The sequence below is a fragment of the Brassica napus genome, chromosome C3 (genome assembly GCF_020379485.1).
Source record: "Brassica napus cultivar Da-Ae chromosome C3, Da-Ae, whole genome shotgun sequence".
NCBI lineage: Eukaryota > Viridiplantae > Streptophyta > Magnoliopsida > Brassicales > Brassicaceae > Brassica > Brassica napus.
This window is the reverse complement of record NC_063446.1, coordinates 10,820,366-10,839,822: the sequence shown is the minus strand read 5'-3', so window position 1 is coordinate 10,839,822 and position 19,457 is coordinate 10,820,366. Positions and strand designations below refer to the sequence as shown.

The 19,457-nt window shown below is 36.0% G+C and overlaps 3 protein-coding genes and 1 long non-coding RNA gene across 5 annotated transcripts; 1 reads left to right on the top strand and 3 right to left on the bottom strand.

Moving 5' to 3' along the window:
* Nucleotides 1-526: 526 nt before the first annotated feature.
* On the bottom strand, nt 527-5,117 carry LOC106405866 (disease resistance protein LAZ5). The gene is made up of 6 exons (XM_013846418.3): nt 4,590-5,117; nt 3,896-4,504; nt 2,686-3,808; nt 2,287-2,604; nt 1,189-2,181; nt 527-1,104 (listed from the first exon to the last, which is right to left on the bottom strand). The coding sequence occupies exons 1-6, from the start codon at nt 5,054-5,056 to the stop codon at nt 583-585; spliced, it is 4,032 nt and encodes a 1,343-aa protein (XP_013701872.1). The 5' UTR covers nt 5,057-5,117; the 3' UTR covers nt 527-582.
* A 4,520-nt stretch (nt 5,118-9,637) lies between these two features.
* BNACNNG54680D lies at nt 9,638-10,796 on the bottom strand. The gene has a single exon (XM_013846012.3). It carries the CDS (start codon nt 10,456-10,458, stop codon nt 10,015-10,017), a length of 444 nt encoding a protein of 147 aa, XP_013701466.1. The 5' UTR covers nt 10,459-10,796; the 3' UTR covers nt 9,638-10,014.
* Nucleotides 10,797-11,284: 488 nt separating this feature from the next.
* LOC106404188 lies at nt 11,285-15,467 on the top strand. Of its 2 annotated transcripts, none has more exons than XM_048752476.1 (6): nt 11,285-11,381; nt 11,796-11,992; nt 12,072-12,188; nt 12,277-12,318; nt 13,362-13,745; nt 14,134-15,467. In XM_048752476.1, exons 2-5 carry the CDS (start codon nt 11,825-11,827, stop codon nt 13,368-13,370), a joined length of 336 nt encoding a protein of 111 aa, XP_048608433.1. In that variant the 5' UTR covers nt 11,285-11,381; nt 11,796-11,824; the 3' UTR covers nt 13,371-13,745; nt 14,134-15,467. The 2 variants fall into 2 exon arrangements, with proteins under 2 accessions (XP_048608433.1, XP_048608432.1); XM_048752475.1 differs by having other exon boundaries at nt 13,362-13,783.
* On the bottom strand, nt 12,409-13,446 carry LOC125584264. Its single transcript, XR_007321236.1, has 2 exons — nt 13,210-13,446; nt 12,409-13,092 (listed from the first exon to the last, which is right to left on the bottom strand). It is a non-coding gene; the product is annotated as an uncharacterized LOC125584264 (long non-coding RNA).
* Nucleotides 15,468-19,457: the final 3,990 nt, after the last annotated feature.

The following is a 19,457-nucleotide window of genomic DNA, read 5'->3' as shown; positions in this document are numbered from 1 at the left end:
ATTTAGTTTATAAAAGCATAAAAAATAACATAAGATAATTACATTTGCATTGTATTGCTGATATACAATATATGAATGTGTAAAGTACATATAATTATATATGATCATCTAAAGTAGAGATCCAATGTACAACATATAATTGTCTAATAGATAAAACTTTTGTATATTGGTTATATCTAACTTGAGAATATTTCAAATTATGATTTTCTAAAAAAAAAGAGTGTTGTTTTTAATTCCTTAAGTATTTTTAATCGGCAAATTAAATACTCAAGTATTATATGCGCATATTTGTTCTCCAACTAATCATTGACTGCGCAAAATCATGATTAAAATATTCCACCGTTAAAAAGTTGACGGAAACCGTTATTTTTCCGTTCATCAGTTAACAGTTGACTATTTTGTTCTCAATTTTGCGCAGTCAACTATTAGTTGGGGAATAAATATGCGCAAGCAATACTTGAGTATTAAAACTGCCGATTTCAAATACTTCGGGAATTAAATGCTCATTTTCCCTTGGATGGTAAGATGATAAACTTATTTTGTATTTTTGCTTCACCGGAAGACCTCAACCCTCTATTGGAGCTAAAAAGTCTTTAAATCTGAACATATATTCCTCTTTTCTTCGGGTGCATATACCAAACTAAAGCCACACTTCACCACCTCGCAACCTTTGATCTTTTCCATACCATCTGTCACTTGAAACTCAATAATGGTTTTAGTAGAAACACATTTCTCTTTATCATCCTCTTCACTAATTTTGTTGATATCCATCCTCCTGGTAAAGCCGATAAAGACATGAGACGACACAGGCTTCAATGGTGTGTCAATTGGTTCGCCCCAACCTCCAACCGTGCAGCTAAAGCGGTTACTAGACCCGTCTTCATTCTTAAACTCAAAATTACATTTCAATAAGACACTTTTCCTTTGGTTGTGGTAGCCATCAAATACGATAACAGCGCATAGACCAATCCCAGTAAATTTATTATCACACCAGTGTGGAGGCAGCTTGGTCTTTAACAACGATCCGTAGGCTCGGTGACTGAACCAGGCAGGGACTTCCCATCCAGTAAAACAAGTTCCAATCGGTGCTTCTGAAACTAAACCCTGCAAAAGAGAACAACAAAACAAGATAAGATACCGTAGATGCAGCAAAGAAGACTCAAAACTGATAGAGAGAAATAGACATACCCCACTGCATAGTGTGAGTTCACCTAGCACTAACTGGCTTCTCCACCGGGTATAAGATACGATATTATCCTTTGCATCTCGATCCAACTTGTTGCAGTTGGAAAAATTGAATGTGGCATGGCTCTGATCAGACAACATCAGAAAGGCTATAGGTTTTGCAACTCTTTCAAGGGAATCACAACCATGTGCGTCAAAGTACTCAAGTCTTGGTGGAAGCATTGGAATAGATCTCAGCTTCTTGCACTGCTTCACATCGAGCCATTTCAGATTATAAAGTTTCCAAATATCAGGTTGCAGGCTGAGAAAATCATTTCCACTCAAACACAGTCGCCGCAGTGAGTATACTACGTTAACACCGCATGGCCATTCTCTCACGCTGCAATGCGATCCTAGAGTTTGTAAGAACACATCTCCAGACGCTGGGCCTTCGGATCCAGTGAAGCATGAGATGCTTGGCATCTCTTTTGCTCCTGTCCCATCAAAAAGTAAAACCTGCAGATGTTTTAAGCTATTCTTGACATCCGGAAGATTCTTAAGCTTCGAACAACCAGAGAGTATTAGTTTGTCAAGAGCTTCCAGGTTGCTCAGACAGTTGGGAAGACACTCCAACATTTTGCAGTTTTTCAAATTCAACACGACAAGCCTTTGGAGGTTCTCTATACCCTGAGGAAGTCCTTTGATTGCTGTGCCATCCAAATGAAGAAATTCTACACTTTTTGAAACTAGCTGAAACTCGTCGAGGTTTGAGCAATCACTGAGGATGAGTGTTTTCAGAGAGCTTAAATTCAGCTCCGGAAGAGACCACAGACTTATGCATCCTCTTAGGTTCAGGAAAACAAGTGACTTCATATTCTGAATCTCCACCGGCAACTCCTCCAAACTCGTGCAGCCTTCCAGATTTAGTCTTTGAAGATTTACAGCCTTTGACAATGCTGACAAGTCGACCAACTCATTCGAGTGGCTTAGATCTACCCACTTCAACCGTGGTGTATCCTATCAAAATCCAACGACTAATTAAAAAAAAAAAAAATATATATATATATATACACTTAAAAGCCATCTAATGAAAACATGTATGCAAAGCACACGAAGACACACCTTTTCGCCTTCCCAAACACGTGTAATGTTACTGTATGGCAGCCTAAGGTCAACAAGATTCTCCGGTCTGAAGTCCGGTGGAAGCTCATCCAATGGAAATTTCACCCAGTGGAGATATCGAACCTCTTCCAAGGGGAACTCAAGCCCATCGGGGAAGTATAATTTGCAGTCTTGATTTTTACATCGCCGAGAACAACAAGAATCATATATTTTCATGTATCGAAGATTGCGCATATCAGTGAAGGTTGAGATGTCCAAGCAAATGCTCTTCTCTAACTTTGACGTGTCCAAGAAAATACCCCTTACATTCTTGGCATCCTGTTAGCATGTCAAATGACAACATATCAGCAAAGCCTTGCATTGAAAGTTCTCTTTCACAGGAAACAAAAATAAACTTACTGTTTTTTTCATTTTCATTGGCTCCTTCATGATATCTTCAAAGTTCCCCAGCCTAAGCCACCGAGGAGAACCAGGGTCGGTACAGAACGTATATAGTGGAACGTTGATTTCTACTCGGCCGTCAGCAGTTGTAATCAGGAATTTGTTGACGAGATCTTTTACTTCACTCACCGCATCAGTAGAATCAGGATCTCCCGAATCTAGTAAACTCCTAACAAAATACTCATCCTCTGATTGAAAAAAGTGCACTATGTCGAGAAACATATCTTCCTGCTTCTCGCTAAGTTCAAGTTGATTAGCAAACATAACACTGGATCTTTGTGTCACCATTTCCAATTTGGACACCCATCCATCCGCACCTTTCCCATTAAGTTCCATACCTAGTAATGTGAGAGTCAATGGGTGTCCTCGAGCGTAATCCACGAACATTCTAGAGAGCCTCAGGAAGGTACTAGTGGGACTACAGAGTTTATCACTGAAGGCGTGATATTTAAAGAGTTGAAAGGCCTCATCATCGTTCAATCCTGGAACCACATAAGAATCATCAGCAAATCCCTCAAGCAATGACTTGTCACGTGTTGTAATAATAATCTTGCTTCCCTTCTTAATCCAGTCGCGTTCACCGAGGAGAAACTTTAACTGTGCCTTGTCGCTCACGTCATCCAGAAGAGCGAAGAACTTGGTCTTGAGTAGTTCAGCTTTGACAGACCCATGTGTTAACTCGTCACCTATTTTACACTCAAGTAAAAGTTCCAGGAGTGTCGTTCGCAGCCACACTGGGCCATGCTCCTCTGACTTGTTACGGATATCCAGAAAAGGAACGCAGCGTAGAAAGTTGCGGTTCCACTTTGCGTGCAGCATCATTGCGAGGGTGGTTTTGCCAATACCAGCCATCCCAACAATTCCAATAATTCGAGTATCATTGGAATCAAACTCTAACTTCTCCTCCAATTGCTCCATTCCAACGTTGTGATACGTTTCATGCTTTTCTGCTGTGGTGGGCGATTCAGTAAGCTTTGGTTTCTTTGTGGAAGGAACGAGAGACGGGTTTTCTCCTTGCCGCTGCGACAGAAGATGTAGGACTTCTTCGACGATACGAGTGATGAACTCACTCTCATTACCACTGCCATAACCATCAAGTAAAAAAAACAGATGAGAGACAAAAGAATCATATTAGCCAAAATAATCTTGTAACAAAAGAATCATTTACCCGTGATCGCTCAAGTTGAAGCCTAACTTGGACGCAATAGACCTGAAAGCTTCCTTCCATTTAATGATATGGCTATCCCGTTGAATACGCCACAAATTCCAAAAGCTTTCACCGAAAACTCCAGTCAGATTCTTAACTTGGGATGGTTCCACCTTGTAAAAGATTGGGATGGCCACGAGTTTGCCTTCGTCCATGAGCTCTTTGATTTTCACCAGCTCTTGTAAGCACCAAGCCGATTCTGTGTAACCGGTAGAGAAGACAACGAGTGCGATCTTAGACTCCTCGATCCTGTTGAAAATTTTTTCAAGTTTTTCACCCTTCGACTGGTTTGCATCTACGAAGAAGCTGACTCCGTGCCTTTCCAAGGCGTCCACGAGATGGCTGACAAAACTATGACGCAGCTGGGCTCCCCGGAAATTGATGAACACTTGATGCTTTGGGTCTGTCGAGCTTGAGCTTTGGCTTTGGCTTTCGCTTTCTTGCTTCTTTTCTTCTTGGAGTGAGCCAACACTATCGCAATCAGCACTACTAACAGGGTTTCGGACGCCAAGACTGGTCAGAGTCCTTTGGACCTGCTTGACGATTTCATGGATAAAGATAGATTCGTTTCTGCCAAAATGAAGGTAAGAAAAAACAATTGATCGAATAAGGTTTCACTACTTGCTAATAAATAAACGTTATTAAGAGCCGCTACCTTTTCTCATTGAACACGAGCCCCATCTTTGAGGAAATGAAATCTAAAGCTTCCTTCCATTTCTTGAGCCTGTCGAAATCACTAGTACGATTCCCTAGATTCCACAAGTTAAGTCCGAAATCTCCGTCAAGCTCCTTCACATGGGATGGACTCACCTCGTAGAAAATGGGAATCGCAATGAGTTTGCCTTCCTCCACCAGCTCTTTAATCTTCACCAGCTCGTCTAAGCACCACCTCGATTCGGTGTAGCTTTTCGAGAAGATCACGAGCGCAATTGTCGACTCCTCGATCTGTTGGAATAAATTTTCAACACCCCGTATCATCATCCTTCCATCGTTTCTGACGTTGACTCCGCTCTTTATCAAGGCCATCTCCAGGTGAGCGACAAAGCTCTGCCTCAGCTCGGCTCCTCGAAAATTGAGGAACACCTGTGGTGGGGACACCTGTGGTTTTTCGTAGGTCGCCATGGAGGAAGAATCTCTCTAATGACTTTTGCTTCAGAGAACGAGATTTGGGAAAACTTCTTTTCAACGGCTTCATTACATATATCCCATCCATACATCTCATCGTGGTCCCCACTGGTACAATAATTGAAGAGAGATTATTAATTTAAGGCCCCTTATTCTTACCAAAAGCCAAAAATTAATTGAATATACCCAACCCACCCACTATTCTAGACACAATTATAATCTAAAACCCCCAACTAAGGCTCCGAATGGTAACAGTGTATTGAGCGGTACTGGACAAGCGGATTAGATAGTGCAGTACGGTTTAACTGCGGTTTTGTAAACTGAGAATTATTAGCGGTTAAACAAAAAAAAAGCGGTACAAAATAAAATGTGAATGGTAACAAAAAGCAAATGCGGTACATAACCAAAAGTAGAATGACAAAAGTAGAATAAACGGTGCGGATAAAACTTAAATTTAAATATATTTTAATAAAACAAAAGATATAATTATTATTAATAAATATATAAAATTTAAATTCTTCTTATTACACCACATAGACAAATATACAATTAAGAATTCTCTATTTTCCCACATAGAGATTGCATGATCAAACAATTCAATGAGTTTTTTCTCTTGTTCATATGTCCATTTGAATATGTCCGTGCTCTACAAATTATAATATATATGTTTTAGCTAATATTTTTGCATATATAAAATTAATAAAATATTTAGAATTAAAACTTACTCTTGTTCTAGTTTCATTAGAAACATTTCAGCCTCTTTGTCTGGAAGAACTTGCACTGCCTCGATGACTAGAAGACATTCTGCACTATTATACAAAACTATTAGTAAAAATTTTAAAAACTAAATCATAATTACATAATCATTTTGTTTATCCTAATTGTATTAGTATTAGAATCTATATATACATATATATTTTTTTTTTAAAAAAAAATATATGTGTTTCAATATGGTTACTTATCAAGCATTATCTACAATAAAAAATATTTTTATGTAAACACTATCATGTTTTTAACAATACTTCTTATGATAAATTAACTCATAAACATATATAGTTCTCTTAACACATAAAAATCTAGGGTTTGTTAAACAGTAAAAATATAATTAATAACAAAAATTATCATTAATTTGCATTATATATTCTACACAACTAAAATTGTTCGTACATTTTTAACTTCAATAAATAAATCTTTACATATATATTATTTTATATTATGTATATTGCATATATTTATATTTCTAAAAATAATAATTTTCTATTTTTATAAATTCAAATTATATTAAATATATTTTAATAGAACTTTTTATATTTAATAAGTTAAAGAAAATAAAATGAAAAAAAAAACTGAAATGAACAAATTTTCTTACACACGTACTTTCAAATGGTCCAATTTATATTACGTATATTACATATATTTTATATTTCTTTTCAGTTTTATAAACAAAAATTAGACTAAATATATTTTATACATAACTATTTATATATATATTAAGTTAATGAAAATGAAATGTAAAAAGAAAAATTTGAAATGAAAAAAAAATTCATACACACAAACTTGAAATGGTGTAAGCAATTCAATTGCTTCCAATGTAGAACTTGATGAACTTAATATAAATGTTTTAAAAAACACTTTGAGAAAACAACCACCAACTAGAAAATTAACATTAATATATTTTACGCAATTAAAATTTTTTTATAATAATTTAACTTAAATAATTAAGTTTTGATATATAAATATATATTAGTTTATATTGTATTATTATATTTTTTAAATAACAGTTTTTTGTTTCATATATGAAAATAAGATTAAAATATATATTTTAAACTTAATTATTAATATTTATAAACTAAAAATGTGAAAAAATTGAAATACGTTTAAGATTCATGGGTGTACCTTTCCAAAATTCAAATGTGATTTCAAGGTGCACCTGCAAAAAAAAAATGAAATGACAAAAAATTGTTAATGAAATTAAATAAAAAAAATAAACTGAAATAAAGAAAACCCCAGATATATTGCCATACCTTTGTTCGTTGCTTTGAAGTTGTGTCTGCAAAATTTTCCTCTTTCATCTCTATTTATACACGAACAAAATTTCTGATAGAAGAAAAAAAATATTAAACCACTCAACCACTTAACAAACCACATCTACTTTGCTACTTGTGTGGTTCACGTGCGTATTCTAAAACGCATTTCCTGTTTCTTTTTTTATTATTTTTTTTACTTTTAAACCACATCATGTGTTTTGTATAGTTATTAGAGATGAATGGTACCATGATTTATTTTCCGCCATGCGTTTTCGTTGTTCCACTCATAACATTCAATACCTAATCCTACTAACCTACTTCCTAGTGGATTCTATCTACGATTAGGTGACAATACTGACACATACACACAACCAATACGCATATATATATATATATATATATATATATATATATATATATATATATATATTAGGTTATGTTATTTAAATTACTATTTTCTACATAGAAAAACTTCGATTCAAAAACGCGGCCACCGGAATTTGACCGTGATGAATATGCCTAAATCGATGAGTTCAGGCGTTGGTCTTCGTTGACAGCTTAATTCCCAGATTAACCATGTAAAAGCCCAACACAATGTTAAAGCCCAAAACAAACAAATATACATGGCATTTGGAATTTCTTTTAATTAAAAAACCTAATCAAAATTATCTACGAAGCAAAAAAGATTGAAATGTGAAGATGTCAAGCTAAGTTCGAGAGTAAGCGACAAACTGAAGCTGAATCGAGTTACCAAACTTCATTTGTTCACCAAATCAAGGTAATATCCTTGTACTGGCAAATTAAGTTAAACAAGCTGAGAAAAAAAATTTGTTCAATGGTGTTTGTTTGACAATTAGTTTTCTGGCAACGAACCGTCCCGCACCGCACCGCCGTAAATAGTAATAAAAATTTCTACATGTACCTATATATCTATATATTTTTGCTACTATTACGATCGTACCGCGCCTGTCCCGCACGTCGTCATTCGGAGCCTCTATTTTGATTAATTGTACTTTCTGTTTTTGTTCTTCTTTTGTTATTTTGTGTATGATGTCGTGCGAAACATAGAAGAGGCTTACGTCTTGTAGTTCGTCACATACATACTCAGATTTCACATATAACATTTTTTAATTTTTCAACCTGCTATATAATTGTGTACATAAATGACTCAAATATAGTTTCTATGTTTATTAAGCTTGTTATGTAGTTGATGGTTTCAGTGACCAGGAAGTCAATCATGTTTTCAAGGTTAAAAGGATGGATAATCAACCAACAGCTGCAAGTATATGATGATGACTTTGAGTCTGAAGAAGATGAGGAATACGTTGTGGACATAGAGTTTGAACCAGATGTATATCAAGATATTCCTCTCTCCCTTGATTCACAATCTACTTAGCAAGGTTAGTATGTTAAGTTACATGTCTCAGTTTCTATTAAGATTTCTAATATGATGTCTCCTTACAAATCTTCGATATTGTATATCTTTTATTTGTCACTGTCTAATTATGTTTAAAATTAAGTTATGCATAGTATACCCCACTTAATTCCCGATTTTTTGGTAATTCATTAGTTCTGGGATTGCCGTCCAACTAGAGTCTAGCGTAGTTTCGAACATGGAAAAAAACAAATAGGGTGGTGTTATCTTTCATCTCCATTCAAATAATCCATTAAAATAAAAAAATAAAAAAAATTATAGTTTTCAATTATATGATTTTAAATTCGATTTTTTTTATTTTTATTTTCTTTCGAGGTTTCATTGTATACTTAAAACTCTGTTTGAGTGGGCCAAAAGATTAATGTTCAGGCCCAAAAAAGAGCTTTCACCATATACTTCATCACATTGTTTGTTTCTGCCCATTAAGGCCCATATCCATTAAGCAATTTGAAGCGGGGAAAGTTTTTTCTTGATCAAGAACGCGAAGAGGATGTTGGAAACACGAAACGTCGAGACCAAAAACAAAGTCTCTTTCTCACTCTCTTGATAAACGTGCTCTGTGCAGAACTGTAACCACGCGGCTCACCAAAGATCATTACTTTACTTAAACTCACTCTTAACTCTCTCTCTCTCTGGTTTGAAACTCACACTTGCTCTTTCCCACCGCTAACATTGTCGTGGTTTCTTTTCTTTTCAGCTACCACTACTTCGCTCCAGCTTCATTTTCTCCGAATAGTAAGACTTTCTCCACTTGTTTTCATTTTTTTTTGTTTCCTTAGATTCTTGCAGCTGCAATATGAGTTGTTGAATCTTTCTGCGTTTCCAGTTACTTGCTTCGTTGGACTTGTTTTTTTGTATGTGGTTGTTTCAGTAAGGGTTTAGCTGAATACAGTTTCTTTGCGTACTCTCAGTTTCTAGATAATCATTCATTGTAATGCTGGTTAATGTGTTAAACGCTTAGCTTCAAATGGGATATGGTGTTAAGGATACAGAGTTAAAATGAAAAGGGTTTATAGCAACATTTTTCTATGTTCCTCGAGGGTAGAAGGAAGGTCTAAGCTTTTCAGTTCTTCATTTTTATTTCTCCTTTTTTTTTCTCTGTTTATAGGTCCTATTACAATGGAGGTGCTGCTAAGAACTGGTCGGAGAATAATAATTCACGATGTATCAAACTTCTCACTAGTATCGGTGAGTTGACATGCCTAAGTATAGCTAGGGAATGAAGCAAATGGTCCGTGCTTGTATGATAGATGTATAAAGATCCAATGTCTATCTTCTCTTTTTTTGTATTTAAATGTTTTGGATTCCTGAAATTTAAAATCATTGGTTTGATTCTGATTATCACATTTTTCTCCATACAATATCGTCATATGCATCAATATTTGTACACATAAATAATCTCGAGCTACAGAGGATAAATTTCTTTAGTGTACATTGAAAAATGGAGTTGATGTTGATAAATTTGATCTCGGCTGTTCTTTTGTTTCACAACATCACGGAATGAATGCGCTTGTGCTGTCTCTACGTGGATCCTGATCTTGTGGAACTTTGTGTGTGTTGTTGGTACCCTTACCTTGACCAAGCCAAGACATTTTGAGTCTTGATGGAAACACTTTCTTCTTGCTTGATTCTTGGTCTGCTGAGGCCTTCTTCTTTGTCTTCTTCTGGTCACTGACAGCGTGGGAGTAGCTCCTTAGTTCGTTGAGCCTCTTCATCTTCTCTTTCTTCTGCTTCTTCTTATGGAAAGAGAGGAAGAACAAGGCCACCACCTTGGTAACCTTGTTCCCTGGCTTTCTTGAAGAAGAAGAAGAAGCTTTCTTGAGTTTCAAATGCCGGGTTTGGCGCCGAGGACAGCTCTTGGTGATTCTGATCAGGAGTTTCCTACACGGTCGGAGAATCTTGTGGTTTAACGTGACCAACGACGCAGACCCTCTCATCTATTAGTTGTTATGTTAAAAAGAAAAGACAGAGACAAGGTCTGAGGCTAATGTATGTGTCTATGTGATTGTTGGCTTTTCCTTTTGTAAACCTTTGTATATCTCTGGTGGGTTTCACGTTTTGTTGTGTTAAAAAAGAGTCTGTCTTAGTTTGTGGCACACCACGATTCTGAAATTGACAAGAGACTTGGTCTTCTCACAGCTGACAAAAGTCTTCTCTTTTCTGCATTGGGCTTTATTTCAAGAAGGCAAGGTCTCAAAAGTCAAAACACCAACTGCGTATTACCGTATCTTGTTGCCTCGGAAGATGAAGCTAGGTTTAGATCATAGCATAAATTCTGTAGTACACCAAGAAGTAAAAATCATCTTCTTTAGAAATATGTATCTAAAAGGACGATGGAGATCATGCCACGTTGCTTAAAGCATCTGTTAGTGGGCACGTTGAGGTTGACATTAATCAAAAAAAATCCCATCAACCTGCAGAGAATAGATATGTCAAATCTGTGTGCATATTATTAGGCTTGATTCAGTCCTACTCGGACGATACTAGACATAATAGGTCACAGCTCGAAGAGTTTAGATCAGAAGAAAACAGAGCGTTTATCGGGTTTCTTAGAGCATGTACAACGGTATTAAAGAGGCAATCCTTAGGAAAAATCCTTAATGCTTTTTGATTAAAGAAATATTAAAAGATGAGGGGAAAGTTAAGGATGATCCTTAGCTAAGGATGATCCTTAATTAAGGATTAAAATACGGAAGTCTTTATCGTGCTGGCACACTATGATTGGTCCGTTTTTGTGTTGTCTCTAGTGAGGGGAGAGAAAAAACACGCGACCCAACCTCATTGTATCTCGAACCCGAAAAAAAAAGCAGAGGAGAAGGAGAGGCGACAGAGAGGCGATTTGCGATCCCGACTTGTGAAGGTAAAATCCGATCTTAATCTTTTTTTTTTCCTTCTCGAGTTTATGCATGTTGATTTCATCACGTTTTAGGGTTCGATTGAGGTGTTTTATAAAATCTAGGGTTTGAAATCGGATTGGGGATTTTTATCGATTTAGGGTTTTCGTCTTGGTTTGTTTTTTTTTTTTCATTTTTGCTTTGGTTGTTTGTTGTTATCGTCTCGATTAGAGGTTTAATCGATTGAGTTCACAATCGATTAAGGTTTTGGTTCTTGATTTGAATGTTTTTTTTTTAATAAGAATCGTCTGGGTTTGTTTTCTTTTTCATTTTTGCTTTGGTTGTTTGTTGTTATCGTCTCGATTAGAGGTTTAATCGATTGAGTTCACAATCGATTAAGGTTTTGGTTCTTCATTTGAATTTTTTTTACTCTAATGCAGGTTCTGAAATGGATGAAGAACAGTGAGATATGAAAGCACACAAAGCATACTACCAGAGGGTTGATTTCGTATCAAATTCGATGCAGGGGATTCTCCAACTGTGCCCCTGTGGATCAATCACGAAGGAAATTGTAGATGAAGAGGATACATATGACTACTTCCCTGGGAAAAGATACTTCATCTGCAAAGACTTCGAGGTATGAAGTTTATTTCTATCTCTTTCATTTATTACGGGTTATATGTTTGCTATTTGACAAATTTTTTTCCTTTTGGCAGAATGACGGTCTGCATTACAGGCAACCATGGGTTATTGGCGTGCAAGAAGAGGTTGAGAGGCTCAAACTGAAAGTTCTCCGCCATGAGAACCTTCTTAGAGAGTGTGAGGCACTTAAGGTGAGTATATTTTTTCCGGTATCATAAAAATTGTGTTACCGGCAATCTTTCTAACCAATGTGTTTTGGTTTGTCTTATGTCTGTTCAGGAACAGATTAAAATGTTGGTCAACCGGGTTTCTGAACTTGAGGTTAGTCTTTAAACTCAACCGCAATAGTTTCCTGGTTAGAGAACAAAGCTGTTCGAATTGAAACAGATAGGACTGTCGGTAACTGTGTAGTTAGGAAAAAAATACTTCATTAAATAGACCCTAACTGCATTTTGGATAGTAAAACTTCATTAAATTGCTTGTAGCTGTTCTGATAAGACAGTTTTCTACTAGGATTCAATGTAGAATCCCTTATTTAATTGTAGTAGAATACTAGGAGAGAATCACACTTCATCTTAAATGGCAAGCTCTAGTTTTGTTAATCTCTTAGCGAGCCAAGGGTCAGTCGACCTTGACTCTGCAGAGACTCCTTTGTTTAGTCCCCAAACTCCTACCCAAACACCGCAAGAACCAAGTGTCAAAGAGAGGAGAAAGTAGTCTGTGAAGGAGAATTTAATCCTGGTGGGTGCTTGGCTCAACACTAGCAAAGACGCAATCGTTGGTAACGAACAAAAAGGTGCAGCCTTCTGGAAGAGGATTGTCGAGTTCTACAACTCCAGTCCTCTTCTCGTTGGGACAGTGCCAAGAGGAAGCAGAGAAGCGGTCAAAATGACAACGATGTGATGAAGGCTGCCTTGGATATCTTCAACAGTGACCAGAACATGAAGTTCAACTTGGAACACGCGTGGAGGGAGCTTAGGCATGATGTCAAATGGTGCTCCACCTATCTGGAGAAGGACAAGGATAAGCGCAAAACCGCGGATACTCCGGTTGCAGAACCAGAAGATAGACCAATTGGGGTTAAGGCTGCGAAGGCTGCGGGTAAGAGAAAGAAAACATGAAAAGATGAAGAATTAACCAAGCTTGAAGGGATGATGGAGATTAAAAAGCAAATCTCAAGGCAAAGTTTGCTTGAAAGTTTGCTTGCAAAACCTGAGCCACTGTCTGATATGGAATTAGCACTGAAAACAAAACTGTTATCTGAAATGTTGTCTTGATGGTTTGTTAGCTTTAGATTAACTTGTTTGCTTTATTATTTTGCTTTGTTTCCTTTACTGACTTCTGTGGTTGTTGCTTTGTTTCAGGATCAGTAAAGACATGTGCGAGATGAAGACAAAAGATGGTGTCCCTTCCTTGTTCAGTCACGGGTCATTTCATTTGCTTTTTCTGTATGCTTGCTTGTGGTTGTATGTGTCACGGGATGTATGTGTCACGGAGAGTCACGGGTTGCTTTGTGCTTGTTGGTTCTTTGTATTTTGAACTTCTATTTATAAGTCAGTATCTGTTGCTTTGTAATTTGAACTTCCCTTGTATCATCTCATCAATGAAATCTCTTTCTTCTTATTCCAAGCTTTGAAGCAAACTTTGCTTGTATCATGTCACGCCAAGAAAACCAACAAGTGATGAAACTTAAACCATTCTTTACTCCTCTTCTACTTCTCTAAAATTCACGGCAATAAAACCAACAAGTTAAGACACAACTACTTCTCAAATCACAACTTATCAAGTAAAGTAATTTTTTTTTAATCTCATATGATTCTAAAAGCTGATTAGTAATTTTTTTATTTTTTTTTACTCTAAAATGATTCTAAAACATGATTAGTAATATTTTTTTTTTTACTCTAAAATGATTCTAAAACATGATTAGTAATATCTTTTTTTTTTACTCTAAAATGATTCTAAAACATGATTAATAATTTTTTCATTTTTTTACTCTAAAATGATTCTAAAACATGATTAGTATTTTTTTTATTTTTTTTTACTCTAAAATGATTCTAAAACATGATTAGTAATTTTTTAATATTTTTAACTCTAAAATGATTCTAAAACATGATTAGTAATTTTTTTATTGGGCAGTATGGGAGATGAAGGCGATCGAAGATTGAATGCGGCATTGGATAAGACTGTCGATGAATATATTGAAGACACATACAACAACATCGTCAACAACCAAACAAAGAAACAAAGCAAACGTGCATATGTCGAACGAAACCGCGAAGAGGGCCACACAAGACTTGGAATGACTACTTCAGTGAAAATCCTACATTTCCGCCTCATTTATTCAGACGACGTTTCCGCATGAACAAGGTGGTATTCATGCGTATTGTCGATCGCCTCTCAGAAAATTTTCCCTTCTTTCAACAAAGAAAAGATGCAACTGGGAGGTTAGGTCTATCTCCACTCCAAAAGTGTACGGCGGCTCTTCGTATGCTTGCTTATGGTTGTGCTGCTGACGCCGTTGACAAATATCTCCGACTTGGTCAAAGCACAACACTTTCATGTTTAAGCAATTTCACAGAAGGCGTAATACAATTATTTGGAGATGAGTATCTACGAAGACCTACTCCAGAGGATCTTCAACGACTACTCGATATTGGAGAGATACGCGGCTTTCCTGGGATGATAGGAAGCATCGACTGTATGCATTGGGAGTGGAAAAATTGCCCAACCGCCTGGAAAGGACAGTACACACGTGGATCAGGAAAGCCAACAATTGTCTTGGAGGCTGTAGCTTCAGAAGATCTTTGGATATGACACGCTTTTTTTGGTCCTCCAGGTACCTTAAACGATATTAACGTCCTCGATCGGTCTCCTGTTTTTGATGACATTTTACAAGGTCGAGCTCCAAGGGTACAATATGTGGTCAACGGGCACCAGTATGATTTGGCATACTACCTCACAGACGGCATATATCCAAAATGGTCAACATTTATCCAATCTATCTCAAACCCTCAACGTCCTGAAGCAGAGTTATTTGCTAAAGTTCAAGAAGCAACCTGAAAAGATGTGGAGCGTGCTTTTGGAGTTTTGCAAGCTCGATTTGCAATAGTGAAAAACCCGGCTATTTGGTGGGACAAGAGACAAATAGGGATGGTTATGCGAACATGTATCATACTGCACAATATGATAGTAGAAAATGAACGCAATGGATACACTCAGTATGATACATCAGAGTTTGAAGAAGGAGACTCGAGTAGAAGTTCACAGGTGGATATGTCATATTCTCCGAAGCCTTCAAATCTCCGTACTATGCTTGACATACGGAGTCGTGTTCGTGACCCACACATACATGGACAGTTGAAATATGAGTTGATTCAAAATATTTGGAACAAGTTTGGTAATGATGAAGATGTTTAATTATTGTATGTTTACATTTTGTATTTCAATAAATGAAAATTTTTAATTTCAAATTTTAAAATTTTAAATTTCTAAGACTAAAAAGAAGAAAAAAAAATTCTAAGGACTCCATTTTGGATAACACCTTTGGACCTATAATTATGATAAGAGTCCTTAAATATTGAAAAAAAAGAAAAAGAAAAAAAAAATTATAATATAGCTAAAGATTCCAATGGTGGGTAACACCATTCGAGTTGCTCTTAGGCCGGACTAGTCTAAATTCTAAAAGTCTACCACCCATTTCATTTTTTTTATAAATAATTTTCACTAAAGCTGCATCCACTACAAGAAAACAAGAGGATTCTGATGGCCGAAATCGTCAGAAATTCGTCGGAATAGACCGATTCCGACGAATTTCTGACGAACCTGTCTGTCGGTATCGTTTTGTCGGAAAAAAATTTCGTCGGAATTTCGTCAGAACTTCCGACGACTTTCTGACGAATACCGAGAAACGTCATTCTGACGAACTTCCGACGATATTACGATGCGGACACACGAGACCAGAGTTCATCGGAAAAACGATGTACCGAAGGAGAGCGTTCCTCGGACAATTCCGACGTAGTGGATTCCTCGGTATATTCCGACGGACGTTTGTTCGTCGGTATATTCCGACGGATATTGGTTCGTCGGTAAATTCCGACGGATGTTGGTTCGTCGGTATATTCCGAGGAACCGTTGTCCGTCAGTATATTCCGACGCCCAGAGTTCGTCGGAATATACCAATATTAAAAACAAATTAATTTTATATTTTTATATATTTTTTTATATTAAAAATTAATTAATAAATTAAAAAAATCAGAAATTTAAAACTAATAATATTATAGAATTTAAATTCATACAAACCGAAATAGGGAAAAAACATTCAGAAAGTTTAAATTCATACAAACCGAAATAAAAAAAAACATTCAGAAAGTTTAAAAAAGCCGAAAAAACTAAGATGAACTCGAAGACATCAAACGATCTAGCTTCTGCATTATCTCGGTGTTGAACTTCTTCTGGGATGCCAACTCAACAAGGATAGTGGCATTCTCCGAACGGATAGTGGCATTCTCCGAACGGATAGTGGCATTCTCAGAAAGGATAGTGGTGTTCTGCTCCTCCAATGCCCCAATCCGTTCATCTTTGTCATGTAGCTCCTCGAGAATCATGGGATCGGCATACGAAGCTTGCGAAGAAGATGCCGGATACGAAGAAGCACGGCGGGCCAACCCAGCTGAACGGCCTCCTTTCCTTTTAGAAACCGCCTACAAAAATATTTAAATTTAGTAAATAGGGACAAGTTAGTAATCGACATTATAAAAAAAAAATATTAATAAAAAAAATTACCTTTTCAACCATCTCATTTATTTGCAATAGAGACAAGTTGGTTGAAGCTCCCGTAGAATCGTCGTCATCATAGAGAGGCTGAGATTGAGATACTATTTCAGCTTTCACCAAATCAACGACACCTTTGATCACGGGGTCCTGAATTTGACCCGTCGTCTTGTTAGTGTGAGCCACCTTAATGAGTTGGAGACGATCAACGGGATTACCGTCATTTGCTTCGATCTAAGAAAACCGCCTTTATTAGCGAAGGAATATATAAAATAATTATTTAAAAAATATAAAGATAAATAATAATAAAAAACTTACAAGTTCATTCTCCTTAGTAGACATAGAGCAAGCGCCGAGGTTGTGCACATACATACCTTTCCCGCCACGATCGCTCTTCCGGTTCTTGGAGTTCCTAGAAGACGTCTCTGCAGTTTCTTCCTTCTCCCAATGAGCTATCAACTGCTCCCACACCGTCCCGTTGATGAACCGTGGCCTCTTGTTCTTCTGCCAAACTGTCTTCCACGCGTTTATCTGCTTCGTATAAGAGTCCATGGCCTTTTCGTTGAATTTCTTACGGATTGTTTCCGTAAGATCGAAGTGCCAGTTGAACTCTTGCTACAAAACAAACATAATTTAATAAGTAAATATATTTAAAAAAAATGTAAAAATTTTAAAAAAATGAAGAGTTACTATACCGCAAACTGACGAAACCACAACTCTCGTTCGTCGGAAGGGATCACACTCCACTTTGGATATCCAAAAAGGGGCATGGAGTACATCATCTGGTTGATGCTCCGGCTAATGCCATTTTTCGACTTGGTGAACCTTTAAAAAAAATACAAGTTAGTAAGTTAATTAAAGGAAAAAAACATAAATGTACAAATAAAAAAAATACTAACCAAGTGCTATGTCCTCGTCGTGGGTTGGGTTGGAGAACCGGGAGATGCTCTCGACCTGGTTGTTGAACCAATAGTTGAACTGGCATGATCCCCGGATCCTGTTGAGCAGCAGCGCGAGGGGCAGCGAGAGCTGGAGCGGGAATATATGCGGAAACCGAGTTTTGTTCAAGAGACGATCCCGATGCACAGGAACTGCTCACCGAACTACGTCGAAGACGGGCTGCGGGGCGGGGTTCATCCTCGTCCCTAAAAAAAAAATTAATACATCAAAAATATTTTCAAATCATTTCTGTTTTTAATGTTTTCATTTATATATTTACAAAAAAATTTATAAACGTTTTAAAAAAAACTATTAAACCTTTTATTATACATAGTTTATTACTAGAAACTTATAAATTTTTTTTTATTATTCATGATTTATATATATATATATATATATGTATACCCAATTATAAAAAATTTATAAATGTAGAAAAATGTTGTTAAATATTTATAAATTTTTTTAAAAAACGTTTTATTATACATTGTTTATTAGTGGAAACTTATAAAAAATTATAAAAAATTTTAAATTTTTTACTATACATGATTTATATATATATGTATGTATATAAAATTATAAAAAATATATAAATATAGAAAAATGTTGTTAAATATTTTTAAAAAATTTTAAAAACGTTTTATTATATATATTTCATTACTGGAAACTTGAAAAACGTTTTTAAAAATCAAAAAACGTTTTATAAATATTAAAACGTTTTATAAATATTAAAACGTTTTGAATTTAAAAAAAAAAAATCCAAAAAAAAACTAAAACAACAATCCAAACAACAATCCTAACTTATATATCCTAAACTATCCATTCAATCCTGAAATTTTCAATCAAACAACCTAAAATCTGAGATATAACTTCCAAAACCCTAAACAATTGATGTAAAATAAGGTTTGAGATGATTCTTACATGATTTGGGGTTTGGGGAAGAGATATGAGGGTGAGAAGAGGATTCGCCGGTGAAGAGAGGTGGAGAAGGGCCGGAGTCGCCGGAGAGATGGAGAAATCGCCGCAGAGAGTTCGTTTTAAGAGAGAGGCGGAAATAACGAAGAAGGAAGAAGAAGGGTTATTATATCTTAAGATTCCGACGGACACGGGTTCGTCAGTATTCCGTCGGTATAATTAAAATATACCAAATGGCGGTTTGGTTCTCCCGGGCAAATTGGATTTCCGACGGAAGGTGTCCGTCAGTATATTCCGACGGAATGTGTTCGTCAGTATATTCCGACGGAATTCCGACGACTTAGTGTTTAGGGTGTTGATTACAAGTTTCTAAATGCAAAATCCATATCTTTGATAAGATATATAGTATTTGCAAAAAGATTTAACAATAAAAATGTTTTTATAACACGATTTTACACAACAACATTTTTTGTAATGTAAGATTATATGAATATGATTGTATAAGTATATGAGTGTTAAGATGAGATGTTATGAAAACAATGATATGCATACATAAATATTTTAATGAGTTGTTATATTTGAACGGTTGCGATCTAATACTATACTAAACACTTATTATGTGTTATTTTCATAGTTTTGACATCTAAATTTACAGATTTTTATGATTGAAATTTTTTAGAAACACATGTCGTCGGTAATTCGTCGGAATATACCGACGACCTTTACAAACTTCAACGAAACCCTTGGTCGTCGCTATGTCGTCGGTATATTGGGAGGAATTTCAGACGGACCAATAAAAAAAAAAAAAAAAAAAAAACTAATCAGAATCTTCTGAATCT